Below are 18255 nucleotides of genomic sequence, written 5' to 3' on the forward strand. Positions count from 1 at the left end.
CTGTTGTAGAGAGATGTTTAGTTTAGCTGCCCAGAATTCAGAATTCAAAGTGGAAATTAAGCATAAACAATCACATAGTGCAGATGTAATATCTCAAGCCTCATATCATTCAGCTGAAAGGATCAGAGGCAACAGTCCCTATGCAACCTGTTTTTGGTCCCTAAAGGGTACAGAGACCAAAATCGCTCTTAAATTGTTCATCCATATTCCATCTTTTAAACTAGAGATGACAGATTCTGCTCATATTGAGAGTAGGTTTTTGATAATATTTTTAGATTCATTGGATACTTGTCATGAACAGAAGTCACAACAATATTGAAGGTTTCTTTTCAGAGGGAACCAGTTCCAAACCCATTCTTTTGGTCATCCCTACCAATATATGTCTTTATGCTGTTGATACCAGAGCTGATAGTGAGCTTGCACTGCAGAAATATGAGACTTCATTGCTATAGGATGATCGCCATGTACCAGACTAATCACGAGGATGATTGCCTTGTACCAGACTATTCACAAGGATGATTGCCATGAACCAGACTAATCATGAGGATGACTGCTTTGTACCAGACTAATCACAAGGATGATTGCATTTTACCAGACTAATCATGAGGATGACTGCCTTGTACCAGACTAATCACAAGGATGATTGCATTTTACCAGACTAATCACAAGGATGATTGCCATGTACCAGACTAATCATGAGGATGATTGGCTTGTACCAGACTAATCACAAGGATGATTGCCTTGTACCAGACTATTCACAAGGATGATTGCCATGTACCAGACTATTCATGAGGATGATTGCCTTGTACCAGACTAATCACAAGGACGATTCCCTTGTACCAGGCTAATCACAAGGATGACTGCCTTGTACCAGACTAATCACAAGGATGATTGATATGTACCAGACTAATCATGAGGATGACTGCCTTGTACCAGACTAATCACAAGGATGACTGCCTTGTACCAGACTAATCACAAGGATGACTGCCTTGTACCAGACTAATCACAAGGTGATTGCCTTGTACCAGACTAATCACAAGGATGATTCCCTTGTACCAGGCTAATCACAAGGATGATTGCCTTTTACCAGACTAATCACAAGGATGATTGCCTTGTACCAGACTAATCACAAGGATGATTACCTTTTACCAGACTAATCACAAGGTTGATTGCCTTGTACCAGACTAATCAGGAGGAGGATTGTCTTGTACCAGGCTAATCACAAGGATGATTGCCTTGTATCAGACTAATTACAAGAGTTATCTGCAGAAAAGACTTAAAACAGTGTGTCATTGGCTGTCATGTTGGGATTTCTTCCAGACCAGGTGAAGTCCAGCTAGAACCCCTCACAAAACCTTGTTTCTGGGAACCCACTTCAATCTGGTTCTGGTCTTGTAGGACTGAGCAGGTAGTACACTGAAAGGTTGTGGAACTTGCTAAGGGATCTGAAGGGTGCTACATCATCACCAGCAGGGAAACTCTTTATGCTGCCTAGAATCAGTATTTGTGTTGGATGACATCCATGTATTTCCACTTGCTTCTAAAAGACATCTTCAGGAGGCTCTTGGTGACTACTGGGCTCAGACTGAAGCACTTTTGGACCAGGAGATACCCGATGGCAAGTACTTAATGAGTGTGGTAAAGTACTCTGTCTAGAAATATTTGAACTCCAAGGTCCTATTTCACCAGGGATGGCCTCAGATAGATTCAGGCAAAATGGGCTGGAAGACCTTCAAGCAAGAGGCGAAATACATGTTCGGACTACCTAATCTCTTATGTCAGAGGATGATTGGCAAACAATAAGAATTGATGGACATGAAGTGGGAGCATTGTCTTAATCTTTGGCTTGGCTTAACTGGATTTGCAAGGATGAAGTTTTGAGGGTCTTGTATTGGAGGTCTACATAATGTTACATCTTCTTGTCTGAGAGCTTTGTCAAGATTACAGAGGCCTTTTTTCTTTTGGGCCAGTGGTAGTTGCTAAGAAACTTGTAAATACATCTGGTAAATGTCCAGGGGATTTTAAAAATATATATTTTTTATTAATATTGCTCTTTGTTCATTTTGATACCTTGGCATTTACTGGTATTATTGGATTGGTGTAGGGCATCACTTTTGACTTCTTTTATGACCACCTTGGTATGCCACTGTGTTTCATGACTCGTTGAATTGCATTATTATTGTTTCTTCATTAAGTCTGTCCTAACTTGATAAGGTTTTATTCACATGTTTTTTGTTTAGCTTGACTTGAACATTCATATGCATCCTGGAAGAACTGATTCTGTAATGATAAAATAATTTTTTTGTTTGAAACTACCATACAACTGAGTAATGTGAAGGACAAATTTTTTTTTTACATCATTTTTTATTTTGTATTAGAGGACCCATTCATCAGGACTTACATTAGTCCTACAGTGTAAGACATCAACCCTGAGATTTATGTTTTGGGGGTCGAGGTCTTACTGCTGAAAAATGGCAATGTGTAGCATGTTCCGATATCGAATAATATCGGAAACATAATTCAAATTTTCAGGTATATATCACACACTTGGCAGTCCCTATAAACACTTTCTACAAAATAAAGTCATGTTTTAGTCAGACTTTACTTACTCTGATGTGTTTTTTGTAATGAATTCAAATTCTCACAGAAGCAAATGGACATGTTTTTAGGTTCCTACATTTCAGTTGCCTGGAATGTGACGGAAACCTGGAATACCGAAATTAGTTAAAAGGATGATAAGAATCTTGAATGAAATGAAGCTATCTAAACAATTTCTAAAATATTAATATATTTTTATTTGTCTTGTTAAAGAAACATACTTCAACTTAATCCGATTTCAGCATATCTGGCATCCATTGCATACCAAGCAACTAAAATGAAATATCTATACTGATGATATAATTTCCTGATGCCAGTTCAATACATATTTCTTACCATTTTTAGCTGGGGGATTATCTATCTCTCTTTTATCGGGAGACTTCTGGAATCAGCCCAGACTATACAAGTCTTGCTGACTGGGATCAGTCCAGACTATGCAAGTCTTGCTGACTGGGATCAGTCCAGACTATGCAAGTCTTGCTGACTGGGATCAGCCAAACTGTACAAGACTTGCTGACTGGGATCAGTCCAGACTATACAAATCTTGTTGACTGGGATCAGTCCAGACTATACAAGTCTTGCTGACTGGGATCAGTCCAGACTATATTAGTCTTGTTGACTGGGATCAGTCCAGACTATACAAGTCTTGTTGACTGGGATCAGTCCAGACTATACAAGTCTTGTTGACTGGATCAGCCAGACTGTACAAGTCTTGTTGACCTGGATCAGCCCAAACTATACAAGTCTTGCTGACTGGGATCAGCCCAGGCTATACAAGTCTTGTTGACTGGGATCAGCACAGACTATACAAGCCTTGTTGACTGGGATCAGCCCAGACTATACAAGTCTTGTTGACTGGAATCAGTCCAGACTATACAAGTCTTGTTGACTGGGATCAGCCCAGACTATACAAGCCTTGTTGACTGGGATCAGCCATGCTATGCAAGTCTTGTTGACTTGGATCAGCCCAGACTATACAAGCCTTGTTGACTGGGATCAGCCATGCTATGCAAGTCTTGTTGACTTGGATCAGCCCAGACTATACAAGTCTTGTTGACTGGGATTAGCCCAGACTATACAGTCTTGTTGACTGGGATCAGATCAGGTCCTTAGTTTAATTAGCACACATGTAATTTGAAATCAGAATATATTCTTCATGCTGGGATTATCACTATTCCCAGAAAGCACTCTAATGCTAGCATCAGCCTATCACAAATTCTGCTTAATCTGCAAATCAGTCAAGAATATACTCTTATATGGGATAATCTGTTAGTACAGATTCTACTTGATCTGGGATCAGCCTATCACAATTGTTTAAGTAAGCAAGTTATTGTTTAATTTTTTTAAATGTTCTTTTTTCTTCTGTTTAACGTAACTTGATGGAATGTTTGTAATGACAAATAAAAAAACATGCTGTTTATTGAGAGAGAGAATCCAAAATATTTATTTTCTTAGAGGGATTTATTCAACATTTCTTCTTACAAGTCTATATCTTTTTGGTGTATAAGGTCCATACATAAACTGTGCATCTTTATTCTTGGAAAAATGCTGTAGTTGACCAAAACCATAATTGCAGACAGATTAGTGACAGTTAACTACAATGCATACATAAACAGCATAATAGCTCTCTGTTTTGCGCTATATTTTGTGCGAGCAGAAAGGGCAGTGCTCTGATAGCATTCAGTAAAAGATCATCCAATCCTTATCAGAGTTAAGAGTCAGGTTTGCTGGTAGGGTAATTACCACTCTATTTAATGCTGACCCTGAGGTATATTATTGAAATAAAACTTTATTGTAGATCTGCTTCAGATTTCTTATTGTTGAATTTATGGATTTTACAAAATGACTGTGGCATTCAAAATATTCATACACAGTGCAATTTAAGTTACTGTATATACTCGCTTATAAGTTGAGTCAAACTACAGACAACAAAGATTAAAGTTTACTGTAGCATTCATGCACCTGCAGATCAGGGTCTTTATTGTTTGATCTCCTGATTTGTCCTAAGTTTCCTTTTGTACTGGTCTTATAAGCAAGTAAAGATGTTATGTAATCTGGAACGATAAAGCATGCCAGTTATAGCAAGAGATAAATTTAAACACAAAATTCTGCATAGTGATTATCAAAATATACAGTTTTGTTGTGATTTGAATTAGCTTGCTTGAAATAGCATTTTTGAATATCATCCATTAATTTATAAATTGTACATCACACATAAAGAATTAAGTTACAAGCAATAGTGCTTATGTAGGGTACTTAAGCAAAAGGAATACTATTGGAACTATTTTCTTAGCATCATTCTGATTTGATGAGTTAAATCAGACATGGTGTTTTAGAGTGCATGGAAACTAGATGTAGGTTTTATGTGTATACAATACTACAGTATTCACTAGTATATCCTTTAAAGTTACGGTTGCCTTACCTAAAGAAATCGTTTTCGATTATTTTTGATCGTTTTCATGTTGGGTCTGTAGAGCTATGGTTTTTAATGCATCTAAGCTCTGAATGCATTATTGCTAAATGTAGACCATAAACTGTTTTGGAATGCTAATTGAACCTCAAAAAACAAAAGGTCAAAGGTTGGTGTTTATCACAAAGGTGTCCTCAATTAACTTGACACTTCAGCGCTAGTTTTATTAATATTTATTTTCAATTTAAGTATTTATTGATTATAACGTCAAATAAGTTAATTTTGTATATTTTTATTTGCTTTGTTTTCTCCTTTTCCTAAAGTTCTAAAAGATGCAAAGGATCCAAGTTAAGATCAGATTCAAGGTAAGTTGCTTATCCATGATGTTTTTCATTTTTCAGCTTTCATTGCCATACATTGTCATTAGTACTTAAATTTTACAGCTAATATGGTAGTATTTCAATTTTTATTGAATACAAAATTGACACACTAGTCACTGAAAGATAAGCTTAAGTTATGGATTTGGAGAAATAACTTGTTATTCAAGAATATTTAGTTCAAGCAGAAATTAACTATGCATACGGAGTATCTTTACCAATATTGCAACCCAAGCAACTTTCATATACAATTCTTTTGTAAAGTGAATTAGCAAATTTAAATTGCAGTGAAGCTGACATAATAAATTACAGGCCAATTGCTGAATGTAGACTTTAGGAACTGCCAGTTCATTTAGGGTTCAGACTTGATGAGGGAGAGAAAGCTTTCATACAAAAGTTGTGTGATATACATAAAAACATATCCTTCCCAAATGAACTTAGTTGAATTGTACTGATTAGTAAATACATGTGCTTGTGTACTGTGAAAAAGGATGTTTTAAGTATCCTTTAGGCTGCTGAGAGTATGGTCTACTCCAGCATTAACCTCATTTAAATGTCTTTGATTTTTTTTTTATCTCTACTGGTCATTTGGTTATGGTCTGGCCTGTTGTCCATCATCTACCATTTGGCTATCCATATGTACAAGATTTTTTAAACTACAAAACTACTTGGAGGATTGCCATGAAACTTTACACACAGTGTCTTCAGATCTGGTTGGTCCTACAAAAAGCTTTACACACAAGGTCTTAAGGTCTGTTTGGTCCTACACAAAACTTTACACACAAGGTCTTAAGGTCTAGTTGATCCTACATGAAACTTTATACACTAGGTCTTAATGTCTTAAGGTCTAGTTGGTCCTAGATGTCACTGGTGATGCTCAGACATTCAGAAAATCTTGTTATTGTTTTCTCAGGAACAAAACGTCATATCAGCATGTTTTTTTGTTGTTGCCAGCAGTCATCTTCTAATGTCTACTTGGTCCTAAATGAAAAAGGTGCTGCCAGAACATCCAATATGGCAAATATAGTAGCCATCTTATTAATCCTGTTATTACTTCTCCACCAGAATGGATAGTCCTATCAAGCTGGTGCTTCACCAAAAGAGTTCTTATGGTGCCAATCTGATATCTATTATGGCCACCACAGCAGCCATCTTGAAAATCTTGTTATTGCCCCTCTTGAATGGAAAGTTATATAAGCATAGGGTTTTCACTGAAAGACTTTTTTATGGTATCAAGCTGGTCTTAAATGAGAATTGTGCTAATCTGATATCCAGTATGGCCACCACAGCAACCATCCATAAAATGTTATAACTACCTCTCTTGGATGAAACATGATATGATCATTAGGGCTTCATCAGAATCTCATTATTGCTTCTCCTTCTAATTGGAAAATCATATCAGAATGGGGTTTCACCAGGAGATTTATTATGATATCCAGTTGGTTCTGAATGAAAATGGTATCAATCTGACCACTGTTATGGCCAAGGTGAACTTAATGAAAATCTTTCTGCAAATTCTCTAGAATTGATGGTGAATTCAACATGGGGTTTCTCACCAAAAGTCTTTTAATGGTGTCTAGTTTGTCCCAAATGAAAATGGTGCCACTCTTTCATCCAATTTGGCTGGCATAATGGCTAATTTGAAAATCATATTACTCAAGAATACCACAGATGGTTTCAACACTTGGCAGACCAAATGAAGATATGGTTTTATCTTGTATTCCTTGAAATTCTTTTTGAACAGTAGATCATCACTCACTTTTAGGGGATCTGTTTTTCTTAAGTGTTCATAAAAAATAATATTGTGTTTCAATCAGATCACCAACATCAACAAAGAAAAGGTCATCATCCAAGCATCGTTCACCATCACCCAGACAATACAAGAAAGAGAAATGCATAGAGGAAGATAAGGCATATGTGAAAGATAACTCTTTCAAGGGAGATAAACCTACCAAGAAGAAGTCCAGAGATCGATCACACACCCCAGAGAAGAATAATACAGAGATTAACCATTTCAGTCAATGTAGCAGATCTAGCTCAAGCAGTAGTGAAGCAGAAGAGGAGCAGAAAAAGGAGAAGGAAAACAATACAAAGTATTAGTCTATTAAATAGCAGCTGTATAAATAACAGTCAAAGTCACTTATTACATTTTTAACTTCATGTTTCCATTGATATTCTGTTTTATTGAAGCTTGACATTATTAAAGACAGGGAAAAAAATCATTTTGACATGAATTTGTATTGACTATAATTCTGAAACTTTTCAATCTTATTTTTAAAAATCTCTTATGATAAAAAAAGCATGTACCAGAAAAGACACACATGTTCTGAATTAATGGCCTTGGATGTTTGTGAAATCGAGTACATGAAGAAGGCTATTCTCCATTGATGATATGCTAGTATCCTTTGTGCATGTAGGTAATTAAGTTCGAGTTCACTAGGCCATAAGGCCAAGTGAGCTTATGGTATGGCCTTTGATTTGTGTGTTGTTCATTGTCAGTAGTCCGATGTTAATCGACACTTGCTCTTTTTTAACTTTCCAGAAAGAACCAAAACATTCTGACATAAACTCCTTGAATTTTTGCACAAATGATGGCCACCATTACTAAAAATAGAAAGAAAAGATAAAGTTTTATAGCAAAAATCCAGCATAAAATCCTTTCACATCTGTACAAATGATTCCATTGCACCATCAAATATTGCCCCTATTAACAAAAATGGAAAAAATCTATGTGTCATCCATCAACAAGTGCTAGTTTATGATATTTCTAAAACACACTTATTACCAGTTTCAGCTAAACATGGCACAGAACATCTTGGCATAAAGCTTGGCTTATAAAATTTGTGCAAATGATATAGATCTGCAATCAAATAATGTCACAGTATTGAAAATGGTAAAACTATATGACTTCTCAAAAATTACAGAGAAAAGATTGATAAGATTTGACAAAAAACATAATGGAATGAAGTCTTTTCAGATTTATACATGGTTATCTGTCATCAAATATGGACACCTTTACAAAAAAAAAAACCCAAGAAATATCTTCAGTTGACTTCTCTGAAACTGCTCAATAAAATTGGACCAAACTTGACAGAAAGCATTCTGGCATGTATATCTTTCAGAGTTGTACAAACGATGCTAATCTACCATCAGCTGAATTTAAAATTGACTACATACAAACTCCACAATTAAAATTGATATGCAACTTTTAAAATTACCCAGTTAATTAACCTTCCAAGTAGAGAAAAAGATAAAAGTACCATTGATCATGTTTATACTTATAATCCTGACAACATAAGTGAAATTAATGTGCCAGAGTATGTACTGAGTGACTACTATGGTCCATATAACTAGACATGCTCCAAAATCATTTAAAAATGGTCACTATATTGAAGTATAATACAGGGACTGTCAACAGTGAGATGAGAAAATGCTCTTAAATGAGTTAATTTGCAAACCATTCCACTCATTTAACACAAACAGATGATGTCATCACTGCCTTAGACACATGGCATCATTTATTAAATACAGTCTTAGACAAGCATGCCCCAATTAAAACACAAATAGTTGAACACCAAATTAAACCAAAGTGGATTACGACTGAGATGAACAGTGCTAGAGTGCCTAGCCTTAGGTGCTAAGGGAAAAATCCACAAGAAAAAAGACCTGAAAAACTATAGAAAATGTAGGAATAAAGCTAAGTAAACTGATTGATAAGGCATAAGAAGAATACTAAAAACAGGTAACTGATGAAAGTAAAAGTACCCAGACATTGTGGAAGCATATAAAATAGTTGAACCCATCTAAGAACAATCCTATCCCCTCTAGACTTAAGCAAAATGATTATGTAGCAACATGTGTGCAAGATATTGTTTCCATGCATCTCCATTGGCTGTATTCAGAACCAGACTGACACCCCAACTGAGCTTGATGTTGATCTGTCATATATAAGAATTCCTGATGAGAGATATTTTTTCAATAGTTATAGTGAAGCTGAGGTTTTTGATAAGCTCAAGAAGTTAAGTATTTATTGATTCTCTGGGCTCAGTGGCGTTGGTCCATGAATTCTTATAATTGGTGCACCTGTAATAGCAAAGTTATTAACACATACATGCATTATAAACTTTAGTATAATGAGTGTAACTTTCCAGATATCTTGAAATGTGAAAAAGTCACACCTGTCTTTAAGAAAAGAGAAAAATTCGATCCAGGGGACTACAGAAAAATATTCATTCTACCTATATTATTAAAATTATTTGAAAAGCAAGTAGCTATGCAAGTCTGTAATTTGTAAAATTTACTTTCTATTTCATAAGCACTATCAGGATTTAGAGAATATCACTCATGCCAAACAGAACTCACCTAATTATCATTAGCAACAAGAAATGGATAATGGTTTTTTGACTGGGATTGTTTTCCTTGACTTCAAGAAAGTCTAACTGATCATGAAAACTGATCTTGAAAACTGATCATGAAAACTGATCATGAAAACTGATCATGAAAACTGATCTTGAAAACTGATCATGAAAACTGATCATGAAAACTGATCATGAAAACTGATTTTGAAAACTGATCATGAAATTATGCTGCAATAATTGAATTGTTACTGGTTTAATAACTCTTCTTTAAACTGGGTTAGATCATGACTAACCAAAGGTCTCAATAAGTAACTATTGGCAATATTAGCTTACAAACTGGGGTTCCTTAGGGCTCTGTTTTAGGCCCTCTCCTCATTCTTATTTATGTAAACAATCTTCCATTAAATGATGGACAGATTTGTTTACAGATAATGCAACCTTGTATGCTGCTAGTTTGTCACTGACTGAGATTGGACTCTGACCTCATTAGAGTTCAAATTTGGGCAAAAGAATTTAAAATGGTATTTAGTGATGGTATCAAAAAAATTATGACTTTGAGGACATCAAAAAAACTACACAAGTTTGGGAACTCAGAATTACAGTATGGTAATCAATAAGTAAGAAAATGTCAGACATGAAAAGTTTATAGGTGTCTGTAGATAATAATTTACGGTGGAATGATCATATTGACAAGCTTTGTATGCACTGTCATCCATAATTGGGCTGCTCATTAAAATGAACAAATATTTACAGACTACCTATAGAAGCTCACCTTCTATGCTGTAATTCATGTATTCTTCCAACAATGGATTACTGTATGGGAAAATTATCCCAAATCATAGATTGAGAGGATTTATAAACTTCGTTTTAGATGCACTATTGATTATTAATCAAAATCATTCTTTACAAAAATAGAATGGTTTACAATACAGTGGAACCCCGCTATAACGCGATGATCGGGGTCCATAAAATCGGATCGCATTAAAAGCGGGGTCGCGTTAATGCGGGGTTTTACAATATTTAACTTTTTTTCCGAGAACATATACGTGTATACATGTACAATGATCAAAAGTCGGCTTATCATCAGATGAATATTAACTGGAATGCATTAATTAAGATATATTCAAAATAATCGATGGCTAATATATTTATAGATTATTACTGTGCATTAAAAACATTTACTAATTTTTATTTGTTTGAACGATAATACAGATTGACCGATAATACCAGACTATCGCTATATCATGAAAAGTGTATCAACACCGTATGCTACCGTGCCGTCGTGGCATGCAGTTCATCCATAATGGATGTAATTTCATTGAAAATCGTACAGATTTAAAATATTCAATAATTTTGTAATAGTCTGAATTCGTCGTGTAAAATATAGGATGAACAAAATATTGAAACCATTTACTTGCCGTCTGATATCGTACGGTCATTGCATGCAGCTATTCCCGGGTCTACATACAGTGTCTGTACAAATTTCATACCGCAAAAATTTTATCATATGCGACAACTGCAAGAATAATTAACAATCAACGCATGATTTCAGCGTGCAAATAACTTTTATTTCAGATTTTGTGAACATCAAAAGAAACATGTGAAAACTGCTAAATTAATCGTTGTGCAAAGTGCAAAGTCAGTTGATCTAGGGCATACAGTTTCTCTTTAGCAGAAAACGACTTGCGTTTTTGAACTTGCTTTTCCATAACAGTAAAATATTTTTTTATATAAGCAAACAACGTACACAGATAAAGCTCAATAACTAAGTAATGAAGGCCTGCAATGGTTACGAATCATTTTTTATATAAAACAAAATTAAGCTGAATGGATGTACAATTTCATACCCTTTTAATTTACAGATAATAAAGTGGATATTATTTATTTTCAACTGTTTGTTGTTTGATCACACCGCCAAGCACAGCATACATGTTGGCGGCTTTCGTCCTTTGATGTTTATTAAATTGTGCGACTCTTGTATCAACCACAGCTTTGTCTGCTGCTTGGCTCTGATTGCAGTTAAATAAGAAGCCCATGTCGGCTATTGTTTGAGCAACGACTGTATACAGAATTCATGGAAGACAATCACAAAGACGATTTACTGGCTTTACTCATGGATCCGTAATAAGTAACACTTCCGATAATGTTTACTTCAGCTTAACAATTCAAAAACCTAATGAAACCAGTTTTCTCTTCTAGAGTAGAATACGGAGCTTCACCACAACCTGTTCAAATTGATAAATTTCAGTAGCCAAGCGTTGTACACACTATTTCTCGTACGTTATATATATCGTATTATTTTAGAATTCATACACGATCACTTCTCCAAAATCACTTAAAGAACCTGGATAAATTGTTAAGTTCCGATCGTTTATTATTAAAAGTCATACGCGAATTCTTCCACCAAATTATAATAAACGTTTTACACACTATTTGTCGTATGTTAAACAAATATTTTCACAGTCCGATAAAAATACACGTAAATGAATTTCAAATTTCAGGAACCATGCCACGATCATATTATTTTAAAAGTCACAACTAATCTCATGCCCAAAATGAAGTTAATTTCTTGTTTTGTTTTTTTTTACTTTTCTCCAAATTTTTTTTCTCCATGTGTGAATGAATATACGAAATTTCGGGAGCCATGCTACGACCGCATTATATCCGAATTCGCGTTATGGCGGGGCGCGTTATAGCAGGGTTCCACTGTATATGAAAGAATTGATTTTCGTAAGGTAACTTTTGTATAAAAATGTCTACATCGAGCTGCACCAGATTATCTTCAGGATTTATTCAAGCCTCATTAAATACATTTACCAGTTCTGAGTTGAGATCAACATCAGATGGAAACCTTCATCCACCAAACTAAGAACAGCAATTTAAGAAAAGCTTCTGATTCTCTGGTACATTTCTGTGGGACAAACTTCCACTGCATGTAAAATCAATAGAAAATGTTACAGACTTTAAGAAGAGATATCATGAGTATGTACTTATATATTAAAGTAGGATTTAGTATCTATAATACTAAAGACCTGTTAAAATAAACATTAATTACTACTGTCTTTCATAGGATTCTGATTGGTATACAGTTCTTTAAATGGCACCAAGGGAAAATAGTCCTTTACTAAATGAGTTGCCCTCTATTAATAAAGTATTAATATTTTTATTATTGAAGATGACATAAAAATAGAGAAGCCATATCACATTTGTTTTCATAACATTTTGGAAAGAACAACACTGGAGAAGTTTCATAAGAAAGCATCCTGCTGAGACAGATTTCTTGCTCAGCTGTTGTTAGGCATTTGACAGATAAGTGAGCAATCTCGAGCCAACTTGGGGCTCTTGTGATTAACAGAAGCAATGCTCCTGCAAGATAGGCTTTACTTAATGAGATTAACTATGGATAAAGTTCAGTGATAAATATGCCACCAGGTAATGAATAATAAAAAACAATACAATTTATGTTACCTGTATTTATGTCATATTGAAGGGTATCTCTACTGCAGAAAATAAAAAATAGCTAACAAAATGTAGCTGATAACAATCCATGGTAATGATGCATGATTATTTTGTAGTCTTTGCTTCTAAAGGTATGAATTCTAGTAATAATTAAATTCTAGTTATGCATAAATGGAAAAAAGCCAAAGGCTAATTTTCTGTTGTATGTATCTCATTGGTCTGCATTTGTATGTTAGATGATAACAGTTGTTGCATCCAGGAAAGGAGACAGTAATGAAATTAATAAAGGGGGGACAACTATTGTAATACCAATGTTCTGCTAACGATACAAATATTTGGGCTATGTTCCCTATACAATGCTAGGATCAAATATTTACAATATTTGACAATGTATTTTTTTCTCAGTTAATTCCTTACCTGACCTTTTAATATTTCAGTTCAAAGAAAAGACACTCAGAGTCAGATGAAGGAACTCCTAGAAGGTATTTATTTTGAAAAAGTTTTCATAATCATAATGTTATTTGATTTTTTTAAAAAATCAAACCCACATATAGTATTGTGAAATTTTATAAGGAATGTGCCACCTAATCATTGAAATCATTCTCTCACAAAAGGTAGTTTGAAAATAGAATCAGTAGACTAGATACATCGTCCCTTTTAAAGGATCTCTGCAGATATGCCTGTATGATGTATGGTCTTGATACTTACAGTTTTAAAAGAAAAGATCAAACGTATTGGACAGCTTGAGCTTCTTGCCTGTAATATAAAGGGTAAAACATACCTGCCATAAAATTATGTGTCATGCGAAAAACATGATATTTTTTACACACTCCACATGATGTGTTTACAAAAACATGATGGTCAATAAACTTGAGGGGGAAGAAAACACCAAATTTGTTTTTACCACTGCAGTATATGCCCAAAGCATGTCAGCTGTATAAACAGTAAGCAGTCCTGCTTAGAACTCATTCAGCATTAGCCTTATGGCAGGTTGTACAGCTGGTTATCTTGGAGTCAATTAATAGTTAAAGTGGCTGGAGATAAACAACCACCAATTCACCGATTATTTAATTGGTTGAAAAATAGCTATGACAAAGATGTGTCAAGTCACTTGAACACTGCTGTGGGGGAGTCCGTTATGCTAATTTGTATAGGTACAGTACACTAAGTGGAAGTACTTGATTCGTTTGAATTGGCTGTAGTTATAGATATTGAAGAACAGAAGTTGTTACACATCATCATAATTATGGCAAGTTTGCAATAAGAGACAATACTTCTCTAATGATTTTACTCCACAAATAAAAACATAATGCATGACTTTTATATATTGGCAGTCAGAAATAGTGCACAAGAGTGGTTAATTTATATGGCTAAATGTCAAGATGCAGCTTTAATTTAGGAAAAGATGAGCAAAACCAAGCAAAACTAAATTTCAGAACTTCTTTGCAGATTTTGACATTGTGAAGTACAGCAGAAACATGTAACATAAGAATTGGGCGCTCGTCCTAAGGATTATTTTGAATTTCGGCTATAATATTACAAATTTTTTTTTTATATAAATTTTAATTCCCCTAGTTTTTGAATTTTTTTAGTGAAATCTGCAAGCTTTTTCTAAAATGTCATCAAAAGTGGAAATCTTTCTTTCAAATCCTACCCAAGAACAACTAGATCTTTTCAAAAAACATGAATTTATTCAACTTGCCAGAAAATATGATCTTTCTGAGGTAAAGGCTTCCTTAATGAAATAGGAAATAAGAAATATTTTGGTTCCGTATTTGGTAGAAAAGAATGTTTTGGATAAAAGTGTTTTGGTTTCAATCAGTAAACCTGTATCAGACTCTGACATAAAAGTAAAGGAATTAGAATTAAAATGGAATTGGAGTTGAGGAAGCTGGAACTTCAGAGAGAAAAAGAAGAAAAGCATATGCAGTTGCAATTGGAAGAAGAAAAAGAACAAATAAAGTTACATTTTGAGAAAGAGGAGAGAGAGAGAGAGACGGGAAAAAGAGAAGGGAAAACAAATGCATTTACAAGAGGAAGAAAAAGAGAAAGACAAATGCAATTACAAAAAGAACAAATGCAAAAGGAAGAAAGAGAGAGATGCAAATGCAAAGAGAGAAGGACGAGAGGAAATATCAATTTAGAATAAAGGAAATGGAGCTGGCAAGTGAAAAGTATATTTACACTTCAAATAGAAATTTATGTTTTGATTTTGCAAAGAATATTAGATTAGTGCCCCTTTTAGAAAAAAAGATGTAGACAAATATTTTCCTTATTTTGAAAAAGTTGCTGAAAATTTGAAATGGCCAAGCGAGCATTGGACTAGATTATTACAATTTGTACTCACTGGTAAAGCTAGTAATATTTGTAATTCACTGTCAGTTCAACAAAGTGATGACTATAATATGGTTAAAGAATGCATCTTAAGGGGTTATGAGTAATTCCTGGAAGGTTATCAGCAAAAATTCAGAAACTCTAGAAAAGAAGCTGGACAAATTCATGTCAAATTTGTTAGAGAAAAAGAGCAATTATTTGATAGATGGTGCTTAGCCAAGACAGTTGAATGAGATTATGAAAGTCTCAAACAACTTGTATTGAAGATTTCAAAAACTGTGTCCATAGTGACATTAAGTCTTATCTTGATGAGCATCAGATTGAAACCTTGGAAAATGCTGCTCGACCTACTGATGAGTATTCTTTAACTCATAAAGTTCCTTTTGTAAATAAGACTTCTACTCAACATTCTTCTGGCAGAAAAGTATTTCAGCCTAATACAAGCCCTTCTAAAACTCAGACTGGCACAACTTCAAAAAATCAAGCTTCTGTTAAGCTTGATTCAAGATCCTTGTCTCTTACTACGTGTACCTATTGCAAGAAGAAAGGACACATTATTTCTGATTGCTACAAATTGAAAATTAGGCATCAGAGTCAAGACAGATCTATTCCAAATGCTCATATTTCTAAGAGGTCAAGGTCATGGTCATGTACGGTTATTTTTCATTACATGCTATTGTAATGTAAACATATTCACTGGTGATGATATTTTTCCAGAAAATCAGTTGACCTGAATCATTCTTTTGTAAACAACCAAATGATGACCTAGATCCTGACCTTGATTCAAAATTAGTAGCAGCCATGTAATTAAGTTCTATTTTTATTTTAAAATGATTGATTATTGTTGAGGTCATGATGGGACAGTGTGATCTAAGACTAAAGAATTTTTTATATTTTATTTCTTAGAGTAAAATGATTGGTTTTTGTCAGGGTCATGTCAGGCGTACGTGATTTAAACACGATCATGTGACCCTCCCCCCATTTTCAATTTCACAACTTTGGGATTTTTGAAATTGCGTTTTAGAATATGATATAACCTTTGTTTTGGAGAAATAATCTCAGTTAGACTCTTACACTAGAAAGTGTATGTTGTGTTGTTAGGAGTTATTCCAAATTACTTTGATTCAAAAGGATTAATTCTTTTTTTTTCCTGGAAAATACATGTGCTTATATGAAATTCTTGGACAAAGACATCGCTTATAAAAATTTATTCCAATTTCCAAAACAGGAGTAATATTTCTTGTTTCTACAAGGAACTGTAGACTTTAACACACTACAGGTTACAGCATACATCATCATCTTCCATCTTGGATTCTTCTCGAGACTTGAACTTAAATTCATTAGAACATTTTATTATTAGGACTTCTAATATTTTATTCGTGGATTATTTTTGGATTTGATTCTTAAAACTGCAAGTTCATATTTTTTCATTTTTACAGAAATTTTCCAGGGAAATAAATTATATTTTTCCAAGCTTGTTGTTTTCACTCTTTCATGTGTTACTGTTTATTCGAGCCTGAACAATAACATCTGCAACACCACCTAGCATGTTTACCTCTCTCTCACAGTGATGCAGATGTGGACATAAATCATTCAGTGGTGTATGGCATCAGTCAACATTTCAGCACCACCTAGCATGTTTACCACTTTTTCAGTGATGCAGATGTGGATGATGATTATTTTCTATGCTGCAAAAATTCAGCAAGATTTTGGGAGAAGTTTGAACACCAGTATTGTTTAATCTCAAATAAGTGCCAAGATGAACTTTAATGACATTTCTATTACCTTCAACTCCCTTCCAATCCCAACCCCAGCCTCAAGTTACTGACAGCAGTAATGGCTGTACCTAAGAAAATATTCTACTGTCCAATTGATTTTAAATATGGAAACTTGGTATATATTTTATATTCAATGTCTGTGTAGGTGTTTATACGAGTGTGGTGATGATATTGGACAGCACTTTAACAACTATTTTCGGTTTGAAAGTATATTAAATGCTTCAAAGAAAACATATTTTTTTAAAATAAATTTTATCAGATTGGAGTTTCCAGTAATGTTTGAAAGATTTGTATGTATATATAACTTATTCTGTAGTGGACATCATTTTTATTTGGTCACTTGCATTGATCCCTCGCCCACCTTGGCACCTCTGAACACACTTCTTGAGTCCCCTGCCACTGTCTGGGAATATGGCAGGTATGGTAAAGATACATACCCTTTTCAGGTTGGCAACATTGTTGTTATTGTTGTTTCATCAACTTCGAAGTTCAGGTTTCATTTTTAGCTCACCAGGCCAAAATGCAAGTGAGTATGGTGAGGCCCTGCTTGATGTCTGCCTTAATTGTCAACACTTGTTTGTGAATACTTGAAAGGCTTCAGTTTTAGTCATGTTTCAGTTAGAGTTGGTATTTATGTCTATATTTTCAAGAGGTTGGATACATTGGCATGAAACTTTACATGCATTCATCTCAAGGTCTAGTTTGTCCTAAATAAAAATCATTCTGCTCAGATATCTATTGTAGCAGCCACAGTGGTCATCTTGAAAATCTTATTGCTAGTCCTTCTGAACAGATGGACATAACAACATGGAGTTTTTCATTAAAAGACATATCTAATAAGTCTTAAATTAAAATGGTGCCCATCAAACATCTAAAATGGCTGCCATGCATCACTATGATTCTTGTGTCCATACTCCAACACTAACTTGTAACATGTTGCT

The 18255-nt window shown here is 34.5% G+C and overlaps 1 protein-coding gene across 2 annotated transcripts in view; it reads left to right on the forward strand.

Moving 5' to 3' along the window:
* The window catches only part of LOC149802846 (uncharacterized), a 155748-nt gene that overhangs the window by 128829 nt on the left and 8664 nt on the right, over nucleotides 1-18255 (forward strand). For both annotated transcript variants that reach the window (XM_089952302.1, XM_089952301.1), the window contains 3 exons: nucleotides 5332-5373; nucleotides 7203-7478; nucleotides 13640-13684. In XM_089952302.1, coding sequence (XP_089808428.1) covers nucleotides 5332-5373; nucleotides 7203-7478; nucleotides 13640-13684 — 363 coding nt within the window. The remainder of the gene's footprint in view (nucleotides 1-5331; nucleotides 5374-7202; nucleotides 7479-13639; nucleotides 13685-18255) is intronic.

The sequence above is a fragment of the Sinohyriopsis cumingii genome, chromosome 3 (genome assembly GCF_028554795.1).
Source record: "Sinohyriopsis cumingii isolate HCF-2022 chromosome 3, ASM2855479v2, whole genome shotgun sequence".
Classification (NCBI taxonomy): domain Eukaryota; kingdom Metazoa; phylum Mollusca; class Bivalvia; order Unionida; family Unionidae; genus Sinohyriopsis; species Sinohyriopsis cumingii.